The sequence below is a fragment of the Chiloscyllium plagiosum genome, chromosome 11, assembly GCF_004010195.1.
Source record: "Chiloscyllium plagiosum isolate BGI_BamShark_2017 chromosome 11, ASM401019v2, whole genome shotgun sequence".
NCBI classification, from domain to species: domain Eukaryota; kingdom Metazoa; phylum Chordata; class Chondrichthyes; order Orectolobiformes; family Hemiscylliidae; genus Chiloscyllium; species Chiloscyllium plagiosum.
In genome coordinates, this window is record NC_057720.1 from 12,332,225 (window position 1) to 12,346,205 (window position 13,981).

Sequence of the window (13,981 nt, forward strand, 5' to 3'; positions counted from 1 at the left end):
TAAATAGACAAAGTCTCATCCCTGGGGTGGGGAGTCCAGAACTCGAGGGCGTAGGTTTAGGGTGAGAGGGGAAAGATGTAGAAAAGACTTAAGAGGCAACTTTTTCACGCAGAGGGTGGTATGTGTTTGAAATGAGCTGCCAGAGGATGTGGTGGAGGCTGGTACAATTGCAACATTTAAGAGGCATTTGGATGGGTATATGAATAGGAAGGGTTTGGAGAGATATGGGCTGGGTGCTGGCAGGTGGGACTAGTTTGGGTTGGGATGTCTGGTCGACGTGAACAGGTTGGACCGAAGGGTCTGTTTCCATGCTGTACATCTCTATGACTCTAATTAATGAGCAGAGTGCAGCCAAATCGCTACTCTAACATTTTCCAGTGATGGCTTTCCATATATTGTTATGAGTTACATTTGCTCACACTGGATATTTCAAGGAAAGGTTCAGTCCTAAGTGTCAATGCCATAGGAGAAGGTGAATTACTGAGCAATGATTTTATACTCAAGTTTGGAGTTTGTTAATAGTTGCAGTGCCTCGATTCATAAACTTTAGTATGCAAGTCCAAATCATATTATTTCAAGTTGAGGAGCTGAACTCAACTTAATATGTGGAATACAAATACAAAATCTGATGGAGAGTTGCTTTTTTTTTAAACCCCAAAGAATTTGTATTTAAGAATCTTACTATGTGGAGACTTGTAAACTTTTCACTTACTCATGCGAGTACATGACAATGAAGCTAATTTAGCTAAAAAGACAACCAGCCTATAAACTTCACTTATTTAAGTGAACTGAAGGAGAGAGTTAGACAAGTGTTTTAAACACTATGTGGGACTTTAAGAGTAAACCAGGCAGTCCACATCTCAGACACTGATCATATAATGTAGTGGTTCCAAAACAAACAAAGGTTTGTCATGAGACTTTAAGACTTTGACAAATCTAATATTCTGGGAAATTTCTGCTCTTTCTTGACTGAATGTAGGACAGGTGGCATGATAAATCAGGAGTGGGGCTGCAGGGTCATGGTGATATAAAGCTGGGCATCCTACCCTTTTTCATGATGATGTTCCCAAGAGGTAACAGATAGTTGAGAAATAGCCAATACCCAAACATAGATTCCTTGGGAGACAGCAGAGGTAACAGTGCAGGTGAATTAAGACAACCCATTGCAAATGGGCTCTGGAAATAAGTGAATAGTTCAGAATGAGGCCAAGCCACTGGTGTAAGAGAATGGTTAACTGTGCCCAAGAACAATACAGCACAGGAGCAGGCCCTCTGACCATCCAAACCTATGTGAAACATTTTGCCCTTCCATACTACAACTACCTTCACTTACAAGTTCTGTATCCCTCTTTCCTATTCATGTATTCATCCAGGTACTTCCTGAATGCAGTTGTGTCAAAGGCTTCATTTTTAAAAACATAGTTATATTCTTGGGAAACACTGGCAATATCACTATTTGTTGCCAATCTCAAACTGCCTTTGAACTGAGTGGCTCGCTACATTAATACAAAGGACAAGAATCAGTCAGATTACTGTGACTTCTGGGCCACTGGAATCTACTTAGCCCAGGCTCCAGTTTGATGTAATCTGACACGACCTCCTGTACTTATACTCAGTGGCTGCCTTAGAAGTTACAATTCCCTTGATACTAATTTCCCCTCAAATTCTTTTTACAGCATCCATTTTAATCAAGAATGTTTAACTCTTCACTCTGCTAGCCAACTACCAGCCCCACCCTCTCTCCCTTTGACTTGAGACTGTAATTTCTAACAGCATTCGCAATTCTGTTGGAGAATGCGAAGGTCATACATATTCCATTATTGTGTTCTTGAAAACAACCATTTAATGAATTGGAATAGCTGCTACTGATGATGGCTGGTCTGTGGCTGTGACACTAATGAAGATTGCAATTGAACAGCATGGAACAACAATGAAATGGACCTTGGTTCTTTTTGTGAACAGAACACCTGGTCAACTTTCCACATTGCCACCTAAATACCAGTGTTGCAAATCTATTGGAACAATTGGACTGTAATTCACTTAGATCTGAAGCACAAGTCTGAAATTCATTGCAAATATTTAAGTCTTGTGTTTTGCACTGTGATAGACTTCATTATTCTGGGTGGGGCTGATTGTGACACCTAATCCTCTGATCAGTTATTTGTTCACCCACCATTTGTAACTGAATGCAGCACTACTGCATAGCTTTGATGGAATGGAGTAATTACTTAGCTTTATCCTGCAACACAACCATTTTGGTCGAGAAAAGGACATGATGCTGCTCTGTGGTCCAGGCAGATAACGTGGTGAGTGACTAAGTCACCTGTCTTCTAAAAATCAATTAGGTTTTATTAAGCCTAACACCTACCTCATGCTCTTTAACTATTTCTAAATGAGGCCTGGCACATTGAATGTCTTCTGCACAAATGTCACCTGTTCTTCATTTGTGTACCCCATTGAGAATTTTGATCTTCAGTTTAGAATGTTTGTTTCTTTGTCGTACTAAAATGTACTTTGCAATTCTCTGCATTAAAGTTTATCTGTGATGTGTCTGCCTCGTCCACCAGCCTATGTCTTGAGTCTGTGAGGATAGTCATAACTTGCAATCAGTGAGAGAGAGGCGGTGACATTGCGTCAATGTCAGTTAACTAGCCCAGGCTTCAAATGGCTTTTGTTCTGAGGACATGGACTCAAATTCCACCAAGACACGGTAATATTGAATTGAATAAAGATCTGGAATTGAAAAGCTTGTCTAAGGTTGAATGTGTAACCACTGTCAACTGTGGTAAATATCCATCTCGTTGACTAATATCCTTTAGGGAAGCAAATCTCCTGTCCTTACCTTTTCTGGGCAACATGCGACTCCAGGCCGCAGCAATCTGGTTGGCTCTTAATGAGGTGGACAGGAAAATTTATCTGAAGGATTTGGAAGTATTGTCTTTAAACAAGGCCCCGAAATACCCCAGCTCCACTCTAATTTTTTAAAAGGAGCATTTCCCTGGCACTACTTAGATATTTATCCCTCAACTTCAGATTTGCTAGTCATTAAACCATAAATGATCTTGTGCTAAGGTTGGCTGTTGTATTTGCAGTTGGAAAATTAATTTCAAAATCACTACTTAACAGCTGGAATGGGCAGATGATTTGCTGAGGGAATGTTGGACATGCAAGACTTGTACAGGTTGGAATCTAAAAGACAACTTGATTTCAACATATCCTGATGGCTTCAGATAGTGTGCATGCAGAAAAGATACTTTCCACCTGTGCAAGAATCCAGAACAAAGAATCACAAGTTCCAAAGTAAGGGATTGTTCATTTAAAACAGATGAGGAGAAATTCTGAGGATTGAACATCTTTAGAAATAATTTTGCTACATTTTGAAGAGAGTCTTCAAAGCAGGATGATTCGTGGTAAGCAAGGGGATGAAAGTATTACTGTCTACTTCCCTTAAACTTGAGTAATCAGGTCAACCGTGATCCTATCAAAAGAGAGCGCCTGCTTGAGGGGATAAGTAGCTTATTCCGGTTCTGAATTTCTACATTTGTTTGTTCATGGTCATGGAAGGAGTAGTATACATAAAGTATTTCCTTCCTCCCAACCACTTCTTGGCTATTGTTTTGCTCAGCCTGTAATATGATAAATTAAAATCAAGTCACAGATTCGATTGTTTTATACTTGCAGGAAGAAATAGAAGAGGTCACAAAGGAGCCCAAAAGAGATGATGCTCCATTTACACACAAAGTTGATATGCGAGCTCGCTTTGAGCAAATGGCTAAAGCAAGAGAAGATGAAGAAAGGAGAAGAATTGAAGAGCAAAAGCTTCAAAGGATGCAATTTGAACAGAAAGAAATTGATGCAGCACTGCAAAAGGTTTGTAATGTACAGGTTGGAATCTAATGAAACTCTGGCTGTCTTGTTACTGACTGAACACAATTGTCTAACTTAAATGTTGCAAGATTTTTATGGTTAAGTGGTTTGATAGGGTAGATAAAGAATATTTTTATCCATTTGTGATGACCAAAACTATGAACCAGTTGAGAGTCACAAAAAAAGTTAAATGAAAACTCTAATGTCTTTATCCAAAATATGAAACTGGTTACCACATGGAATGATTGAAACTATATTTATTAAAGGGAAAGGGGAAGCTAGACAAGGACAAAAGCTAAAAGCTGACCTGCTGTGGTCAAAGAGGATTTGAAAATTTATGTTCAAGGTCCTGGCAGCATTTATTCACTACTGCATCTAACACCAGCTAACTAGGATACATAGCTAGTGTTAGATGCAGTAGTGAATAAATGCTGCCAGGACCTTGAACATAAATTTTCAAATCCTCACTGACTATAGCAGGACAGCTATTGCAGAACAATAATTCGAGAAGGATGGTTGACATGTTTTTTTGGTGACTGGATGCCTGTATTGAATAACTCAGTTTGCTGCTGGGTCCTTTGCTTGTTACTGTGTATTTTAATGAGCTAGATGTAAACGTAGAAGGTATGACCTGTAAGTTTACAGCTGACAAAAATGGGTGGTGCACTAAATAGTGAGGAAAGCTAATGGGCTGAACAGTGGCAAATGGAACTTAGTCCTGAAAAATGTTAGTCTTGAAAAATGTGAAGTGATGATTTTTGGGAAGAATATACAATGAATGAACAGTAACAATCGAGCAAATACTGAGCATCAAGGGAACTTGGTATGCAGGTCCATAGATCCTTGAAGGCAACATTACAGGTAGAGGTGGTGGTGGTTTAGTAGGCATATGGGATATTTACCTTTATCAGTCAAGGCAATGAATACAAGAGCAAGGTGGTTATGAAGCTGTAATATAACATTAGTTAGACTACAGCTTAAGTAGTGAGTGCAGTTCTGGTTGCCACACGAAAGGAAGCTTGTGAATGCACAAGAGAGGGTGTAGAAGAGATTTTGCCTGGGCGAGAGGGATTCAGCTACACTAGATGGGCTGGGGTTGTTTTCCCGAGAGCAGAGAAGGCTGCAAGGGGTTCTGATTGACTGTACAATATTTGAGGTACACAGACAAATTTGGTAGGGAAAAACCTTTCCCCACAGTACAGGGGTCAACAATCAGGGGGAAGCATTTTAAGGTAAGGATAAGGCCTTCAGAGTACCAGAAACACTCAGCCAAAAAAAAACGTTGGCAGACGTGGGAACCTTCAAGACATTTAACAACTTTTCAGGAGATTTCTTGAAAAACCATAGCAAACAAGGTTATGGGCCAAGGGCTGAAAATGGGATTTTAACAGCTGGATGACTAATGACTTGTGGACAGGATGGGCCAAAGGACCTCTTTTTATGTTGTAAATTAAAAATGCTTTCAACAGAAGGACCATTTAACCTTCTAATTCCTAACTTGCAGAAAGGGGATGAAGAGGAGGAGGAGGAAGGCAGCATTGTTAATGGATCAGCCTGTGAGGATGACAATGATGAACTCATTCGGTCTGGCGCTCCATGGTTCAAGAAACCCCTTAAGAATACATCCGTTGTGGATGGAGAGCCTGTAAGGTTCACTGTGAAAATCATGGGAGAACCCACACCAGGGGTCACGTGGTGGTTTGAGGGTGAAATGTTGCAAGACTGCGAGGACTATCAATACATTGAAAGAGGAGAAACTTACTGCCTTTACCTCCCTGAAACCTTCCCTGAAGACGAAGGAGAATACATGTGCAAAGCTGTCAACACCAAAGGAACAGCTGCTAGCACTTGTATTCTCACCATTGAAAGTAAGAATTAAGTTTTGTACAGACACTTTTTCTAAAGGCAAGAAATTTGTGAACTCATCTATACACATACCCCAAGTTAAAACCAATGCTTAAACTTTCAGCTTTTTCTCAATGGCAACTAATTTCTTGAATTTTCTCTTTTCTTTTAGCTGATGACTACTAAATCTGCTGGAATTTCCTTTCTGTCTTCAACCTTTACTACATCCATCTTTCCCCTATGACGGGGCCAAAAATTTTAAAATGCTCCTACCCTTGGAAAATTTGCTGTAGTGTTGATCGTCATTCCTCTCATGGTTATTTCATAGCCTAGAAATCTGCATGAGGCTTACATACTGGTTTTATTTGGTCAGTTTTAGTCCTTTAAAATGATCTTGTGATGTTATGTAACAGATGCTATTGTATCTGCACATTATTGTTAATAGCAGAGCCCACTTATAAATCATCCTGTGTCTATGAAACTATGAATTTCAAAAATTTTAACCTAAGGTTAACCTATTTATCAATCACTACTTGGGTCAACCACAAGCAAAATGTTGCTTTTAAAATCATTGTTAGAATTGTCCATCATGAAAACTCAAACTTGGCATACAGAAGTTTTTAGGGTTTTTATTAAAAAATTAAATGCAACATGAAAACTACTTGTTGTTTAAATTCAAATCAGTATTTTGGGTTTGTCAGCATATAGAAAATGTGTCTTATTTAATCACTTGTATAGATTACCATGAAGCCTTACATACAAATTGGACTATGGACAAAAATGCTCTTTCACGCAACTTGGCAATGGGCCCAAGAGGACCCATGTTAAGACAATTTGTGGTCCTCAAATGCTCTTCATGCAGAATGTACTTTTTTGTAAGCTGAACTCCTGCGCTACTGTATTTTGCGATACATTTAAAATCGACTTTGAAACAAAATAATATGCCTCTTATTCTTACTGTGTTTCAATGCTATAAATTAGTGCTTGCAAAACAGTTAACTTGCACCTTTGGTGGCATTGATATATTCCAGCAGCACCTACAGGATCAGCGCTAACCCAAGAGCTTTCACAATCTGCTTTGATCAGTGCAACACACTGACACAGACAAAGTAGTGACCACTGCAAACACATGGAAGGGAAAGGCAGACAACAACAAAAAGGGTGATCTTTTGATTCTTGCTGTAACAGCTACAGTTTAATAAAAAGTTGAGAACAAGTTCTTTGTAAATTAATATTGAGGTCATTCATCCTCCCCCAACACTGTAATAAAGGGGCTAATTTCAAATTGTATTCATGACCACAATAAATTTGGTTCTCCAAGTGAAGCCTATGGACAACACAGAATCCCTACTCAGTGTCTTACTTCTGCTTTCTTAATAATTGCATTCTCTTAGATGGTTGCATCAAAATCCACAAGCTGTATCTTTTGGAAGTAAAGGGGATAAAGAGCATGGTAATAATATCACATTCAAGTATGACACCACATCATCCTCTTCTGACTGTTATATCAACATCCTTCATCATTGGGTTAAACTGGAACTCTGAGCGATGTCACTGTGGGTACACCTTCATCAAACATACTGCATAATTTCGAGGTGGTGGCTCACCAGCACCTTTAAGGTTAAACAGATATGCTGGCTCTAAATGTCATGGTCGTACCCACTCCTTTCATCATTTGGGCTCTTTCGCATCTATCTGAAGGAGGGGACAAGACCAGTTTTAACATCTTGTGAAAGATGACATCTGAAAGACAACACTCCCTGAGCACCACACTGAACTCAGCTTTTATCTATATTCAAATATTTATTTTATACATGCAACCAGATCTTTTCTGACAAGGTTGATGATAGATTTTGGCCAGAATAAAATGAATCCTTTGCCTTCACTCTAACACTGAACTAAAAGGTCAGAGAAATTAGTGTCCGCTAAGATCACATTCAGGTCTCGAGGGGGTCCCAGGAAACACAAGCTTTTGACTGGGTGACTGAATGTGCTTGCGTTGTGCAACAAGTTAGCTCATTTCACAGCAGGTAGGTGGCAAAATAGCCTCTGCAGTCCTGAACTAAGGTGGGAAAAAGTGTAATTATATTTTCCATTCCGATCCCTTGACATCAAGTTAATATTGTGGTATCTCCAAACTTAAATGGCGAAAACGGCAGGTACAAGAGGGTCATACACGTTAGCAAAATTGCCTTCGAGAGGGAGTGGAAAATAAAAGACAGTGTATTTTAGTTTGCAATCATTTGCAACAGGGTGCAAAGTAACATGGAACTGACTGCTTCTCATAACCAACAAAACGCATATGGACGTACATGGAATAGTGTAGGTGGGATGGGCTTCAGATTAGTATGACAGGGTGGCGCAACATCGAGGGCCGAAGGGCCTGTACTGCACTGTAATGTTCTATGTATATGCCTGAAACCCAATCTTGCCACACGCGTATATGATGGACACAGTAATCAAAAAACAATTTGTGCATCTCAAACTTTATTCATAATTTCAAAATCTTTACATTTTAATTCACACTAATATCATATTACATTATCAGAAAAACAAAAAAACGAGTGCCAACACATCCGGATCATTCTTAAGCAGCATATTTTTTTCCCGTCAGTGAGGTTACCTTATACTTCAGCTCCAAATCTGTATGATATCCCTTTCTCCAATCACTGCAAGCCCATAATCTGCTCAGTAGTCTTCTCCAGCAATGCACATTTTCTGAAGAATTTTTTTCTTCGAGATAATAGCTAATCCATCTCAAAAGCCAAGTGTAAAAGAAACATGCAAAAGAAACATGCAGGAAACCTACCTAGCAGTGCCAATATTAAAAAACTGAACAGGGACAACAGCAAAAACTTGCAGTCAAATCCTGATATGCACTTTCCTCTAACTGCAGCACAGATTGTCTGTTTTAGCATTCTACATTGTGTTAACTGAGACTGCTCCCTGCAGAATCTAACTATACAATTTCAGTACAGTTGGCTTTTAAACATTCGCTTCTGCAGATTTTTCTGAATCAAAAGCTTCTCAGCATTTTAAAAAGCAAGCAAAATAAATGCATCCTCGATTATTTTAGGGAAGCAAATCCTGGAATTTTAGAAGTCTGACTCTCACGTACGCACAGATACAAGATTACAAAAGGCTCGCTAGAAATGGAAACAATTATTCCTTACTAACTCTGGGGATTCATATTTATAGAAAACAAGATATAAGATGATTAAACTATGCTTTGCACTTCAATTCTACTCAATTGGTTTGAAACATGATATCAAAATTATAATGAATGTACATTTGAGTCCTTCATTGACAGTAATTTAATTCAAGACGATATGTTAAACTGTGTATTTTCTGGAGGAGAGTCAAAAAAGGCAAAAAGAATCAAATGACTGAACAGGGAAACCTAGCAATGAACACATTAAGTTTAGCAGTACTAAATGGATGTCCTAAAGTAAAGTCCCAGCGTGCAGAATATGCTTGTTTTTGCATTTGTATGCATATAGAAACAAGTGCATGATCCAAAGAACCTGACAGCATGCCTCCCACTTCAAATAACAGTTTGTGCAAAATACTTAATTCCCTATGTATGAATGACATACGTCACTCAAAAAGCATTACCTTATATAGAGAGCCCTTGTATGGTTTATGTTCATCAGTTCAAAGGATGAACGCAAAGAAGTCCTCCACAGTGGTAGAAACTATCTCAGGACCTGTTCCTATGACCTATGAATCGGGTGCTGGCAGCTAGCTCTTCAGCACTGTATAAGAACGAAGGCACCATCTTTAAAGTACTTTGAAAAAAAAGCCAAAAGATAAGCAAGTTGGCTTTTTGCATAATAATCTCCCAAGACTTTGATGAAAACACAAAGGCAATTAATCTCTAGAAATGCAAGATTCACTCTTGAAAAAGGGCACATGAATTGCACTGAATCACAGCTCACAAAACACTTGGAATTCTAATCTGATCCTGAAGCAACATATTTTATGCATTTTAATATGGTAAATAGACCACAAAACTGCCAGAATACAATAATTCAACATTAATAAACCAGACCGAAAACACCACACCTCACGTCCTTTAAGGTACAATTTATCAGCCTGAAGACAGATATTTTAACCGTCTTCCCTGGCTATTTCCCAAAAACAACCTCAAACTCCCATGACCTAAACAGCAAATAAAAACCCAACTAGCTGTTGTACAGTGTATGAGCAAAATATGTAAGCTTCCTTCTTTGTAGTTATACTAAAAATCTGATGTATGTCCAGCAGTATAAATAAGTTGTTACTTTTGGTAATTGTGCACGAGAAAACAGACGCATTAGGAAGAGTGGCCAAAATGACAGAGGGTTAAAATAAGACAAGGTGTATCAATCTATGCCAACACAAAGATAGTTTATCCTACAAGAACAAATTCTACAGCTTTTCCTTTGCCAGATATCTAAAAACATACAGTAAAATATTAGCTACTTATTCAACAAAAATGCCTTCACAACAACTGATGCAGGTCAAATCTGTATACATATACACTTGACTAATTACGGTCTTAATGAAAAAAATCAGATGTCTAACACAAACTAAGATCTAAACAAATGTTTGCTGGAACAGTTAAATTGTGCACAACATTTGAAGTTTATTTCCATCAAAAAAATGACCAGTCATTTCTGCTGCAAATGAATAATTATTTAAAATGAGAATTGTCCAACCCACCCATCTAAAATACGTGGTTGTTTGCAATAAAGCCCTACCTTCATTCAAACTCAGAAAAAGTTAAGATCATATCTCAATGCTGAATGCATCTGAAAAGGCAGTTTAATCCTTCAGGTGTATGCCAGAAGTTTTAACCTGGCTTTTTTTTAAGATGCAGGCTGACCCCCTTTTCCAAGAATGTTTGAGCTTGAAATTTACCGCAGTTCAATTTTTTTTTGTTGACTCATCTTGATTTCATTGTCTAGAGAAACAAATTATGGAATATTTGGCTGATCAGACTGACATTTAATTCTTATTTGTACAGTAACGTTGAGTTTCATAAAAATAATGCATTTATAAAGAGGGCCAATGATTGATCAATTTATTTTTACAGCCTGAAATAATACACCTTCATTCTTGCTTACCTTTAGTGTACTGCAGCAGAACTTAAGGTTCAAGGTCTGGGTGGCACTGTGAAGTATAAAAATTGCACTTCATTTGCAATGAGCTGCGACTTCACATGGTACAAGAAAACTATACCAACAGCCTCCATTTTGAAACATTTCTTCATAAACTAAGTAATACTAATATTTTTGGTAGATAGCAATGTAAGCTGAAAAAGTCATTTCTGGATTTTTCATTTCAAAGATGAGGGAGCTTTCTTATCAGACAAAATTAGGTTTTTAATAAATTCAGCAATCTCTAAAACGTTTCTTACAATCTAATAAGCCTAAAAGAACACTACATGCTTCAATTATGGACTGCAATAAGCTTAATGGTCTTCAAAAGATCTGCGCTATTCAAAAGACATCTTCCTATATGCTTCATTACTATATATATATATAAAAATAGAGTAATGTGACGTAGATTATCCTTTGCTAGAAGAATTACAAACTGCACTGAACAAATTTGTTCTGCAAAAGAGGTTTGTTTTAATGCATTTTAGGCTGAAGTGCACTGTAAACAGTACAAATATGGGGAAGAAGGGTATCAATCTCATCATCCAGCAACTTTTACTGACTATTAAAATAACCAACAGTGCACCTACTCAGCCCAATTACATTAAAGCATAGCTTTTCAGACAGCAATAAAAACACCAAGTCCCTACCACATCCTCAAACTTGAAAATGGTAAACAAATAAAATAGTTCATTAAGAAATCTTCATTTGCAATATATCCTATATATATATATAGTATATATGACAGCAAAGCATTCTAATTCACTGATCAAACACATTTTCAAACAAGTGGCATTACTGGCTGGGTTTTCTACAAAGTAATATAGCATCTCAATTACATCAAAGTTTAGTGTGTGCTTGTGTGCACGGGGTGTGGGGGGTGGGGGGGGGAAGGAGAAGAGGAGGGAGGGGAGAAGGGGAGGAGAAAGCAGATGATGTGGGTCAATTATGTGACATTAAATTGGTTGTATCCTATTAAAGATACCAGCAGCACTAAAGTAGTTGACAGTTGCTAATCAAAGGGGAGGGCAGGAGTGGTACAGTTCACAATTAACTGCCAAGCCAGATAATATAAGGCGACAAGCAGCACAAGGAGGGAGTGAATGTTCCATGGGACATTTGTTCATGTTGGCAATCCCACTAAAAACTGTATGATGCAAATAAGCAATTACCCATAACAGGAAAAATCCGTCCAAAAAGCATCAGTTAAAGAAGTTTAAATGCTCATGTTTTCAGAATAATACTGTAGCAGTCATGTAACAAAAGTACAGATTGGTCTTGCAGGCATTAAATCTTTGAAGTGACTTAAGAGTCACAGTCACCTGTGTAAATGTAGAAATTGACAGCTCAGGCAGAGAAATATAAATTCCACATGCACTACAAATCAATTTTGAACTAGTGGCAGTCTAAGGCAGATATCCAAAGCCGCCAAAACAAATGCAACAACTTTGATATAGAATTAGACTGTGGGAGGTGATGGTCATCCTCACCTTGGGATCCAGGACTGTTGCTGACCAATGTTAAGGAGTCTGGATCATCCAAACTTTTGAACTGGCACGTGTTATCCCGGTGAAGATTTTGTCATGACTAATTCAATTTGGCCTGGATTTTGTCTGCAAGGTCAGTGCTTAGGTCTATAATCTGACAAAGAATAAAAGCCTAAATTTAAAAGTGAACAGAAAAATAATCCTACGAAATGTGTCCACCATCCTACAGAACAGTAATCAAGACAAAAATATCCCTGATCATTCATGACTCTCATTTTATCACATTGACTTCACATGGAGCTTGAATCTTGGTCATTTCATTAGGCAAATGGGGAGAAGGGAGGAATGGCACTTGCACATAAATCAAATTAAGTATTTAGCTGCACATAGGTATTTGTAGCTACATCTTGCTCGAAAGGATCAACTCCACCTAGCTAATACACCAAACAATAGGCAAATACATTAGTTACAATCATTGCACCTTGATCCACCAAAGACATAATTGCAAACACGGGATGCTTTCCTGTGGGGTAAGTAAAACTGTTGCAGTTTAACTTACCCCATCCCCAGCCCAACCCCTTAATTCTGACTGCAACGCAGATCATGTGTTGGAAGTTTCTTAATTAGTTATGATCATTGCTACAGGAACAGAAGTCTTTTCCACAAACATTCATCATTTACTGAACCAAGCATGACTGCAAAGATGCAGAATTAGATCTCATGGACAATGCAATTCACTTAAGAGCAAAGAAAACATTCGATGTATTAAATTAAAAAACTCGAGAAAATCAAACCATCTTCCTGTATGAAACAGCTAAGCATGTCTACAGATTCAAATCTACAGTTTGCAGCAATTCATGAAGTAGATGATTAAGCTTAAACAAGGCACAATTGACTAAATTCCCAACAAATGGCAGAAAATAAGCAGTTTTTCCACAAAAACTAAATGAACAGATGAGCAAGTATTCAAACTTTCCAGATGAGCGATTACAATTTTATGGATTTGAAAGGTCAGCCATGACAGGAAGTTTTTGGGCAGTGTTGGTTAGAGAAGATGCAAACCTATTGTGAAGAAATATCACAACAGACTATAGCCCACGTACTACACAAGAGTCCAATGTCCTTTTGATCATTTTCAAAGAATATGTTATAGTTAAAGCAAAGTGAAACAAGCCCGTAAAGATCAAGTGTTTAGCTATAAATTTTCAGGTCATCATCTCATTCAAATGATTAAATGGCAGTCATTTGGGCCTCACTCAAGGTCTTTAACCCTTCGCCTTGTTATGTTACTCCCTACCTTGAGGAGATTTCTCAAAGCCTTAGCTTCTTGACCAAGATTTGATGAATACCCAAACTTATTCCACCGTTTCCAATGTTTATCTGTGAAGCACACTGGGCAGTTTTCTAATTTATAAAGTGCTATTAAAGTGAAACTGTTCCAGACTCGGTGCTTAACATGACTTATGTCTCTGCCCATTACACATTTAATCCATGGAATCAAACATCATTATGACAGACAGTGTAGAGATGAGGCAAGTGTGTAATCAAAGCAAAGGAAGTACTTGGTAGCACAATGACTATTCACCCCAAAATATAAGAACTGAAATAAAAGTAATCTAATTTCATTAGTAACAACAACCT

The 13,981-nt window shown here is 38.0% G+C and overlaps 2 protein-coding genes across 8 annotated transcripts in view; one reads left to right on the forward strand and one right to left on the reverse strand.

Moving 5' to 3' along the window:
- The window catches only part of nexn (nexilin (F actin binding protein)), a 94,562-nt gene extending 88,586 nt beyond the window's left edge, over nt 1–5,976 (forward strand). For 5 of the 6 annotated variants that reach the window (XM_043698699.1, XM_043698700.1, XM_043698695.1 and 2 more), the window contains 3 exons: nt 3,682–3,870; nt 5,372–5,735; nt 5,885–5,976. In XM_043698699.1, the coding sequence (XP_043554634.1) occupies nt 3,682–3,870; nt 5,372–5,735; nt 5,885–5,898 (567 nt within the window). In that variant the 3' untranslated portion in view covers nt 5,899–5,976. The other variant, XM_043698698.1, reaches the window with a different exon arrangement.
- Nucleotides 5,977–8,182: 2,206 nt separating this feature from the next.
- fubp1 (far upstream element (FUSE) binding protein 1) overlaps nt 8,183–13,981 on the reverse strand; it is a 53,942-nt gene continuing 48,143 nt past the window's right edge. For both annotated transcript variants that reach the window (XM_043698694.1, XM_043698692.1), the window contains exon 21: nt 8,183–12,494. In XM_043698694.1, coding sequence (XP_043554629.1) covers nt 12,441–12,494 — 54 coding nt within the window. In that variant the 3' untranslated portion in view covers nt 8,183–12,440. The remainder of the gene's footprint in view (nt 12,495–13,981) is intronic.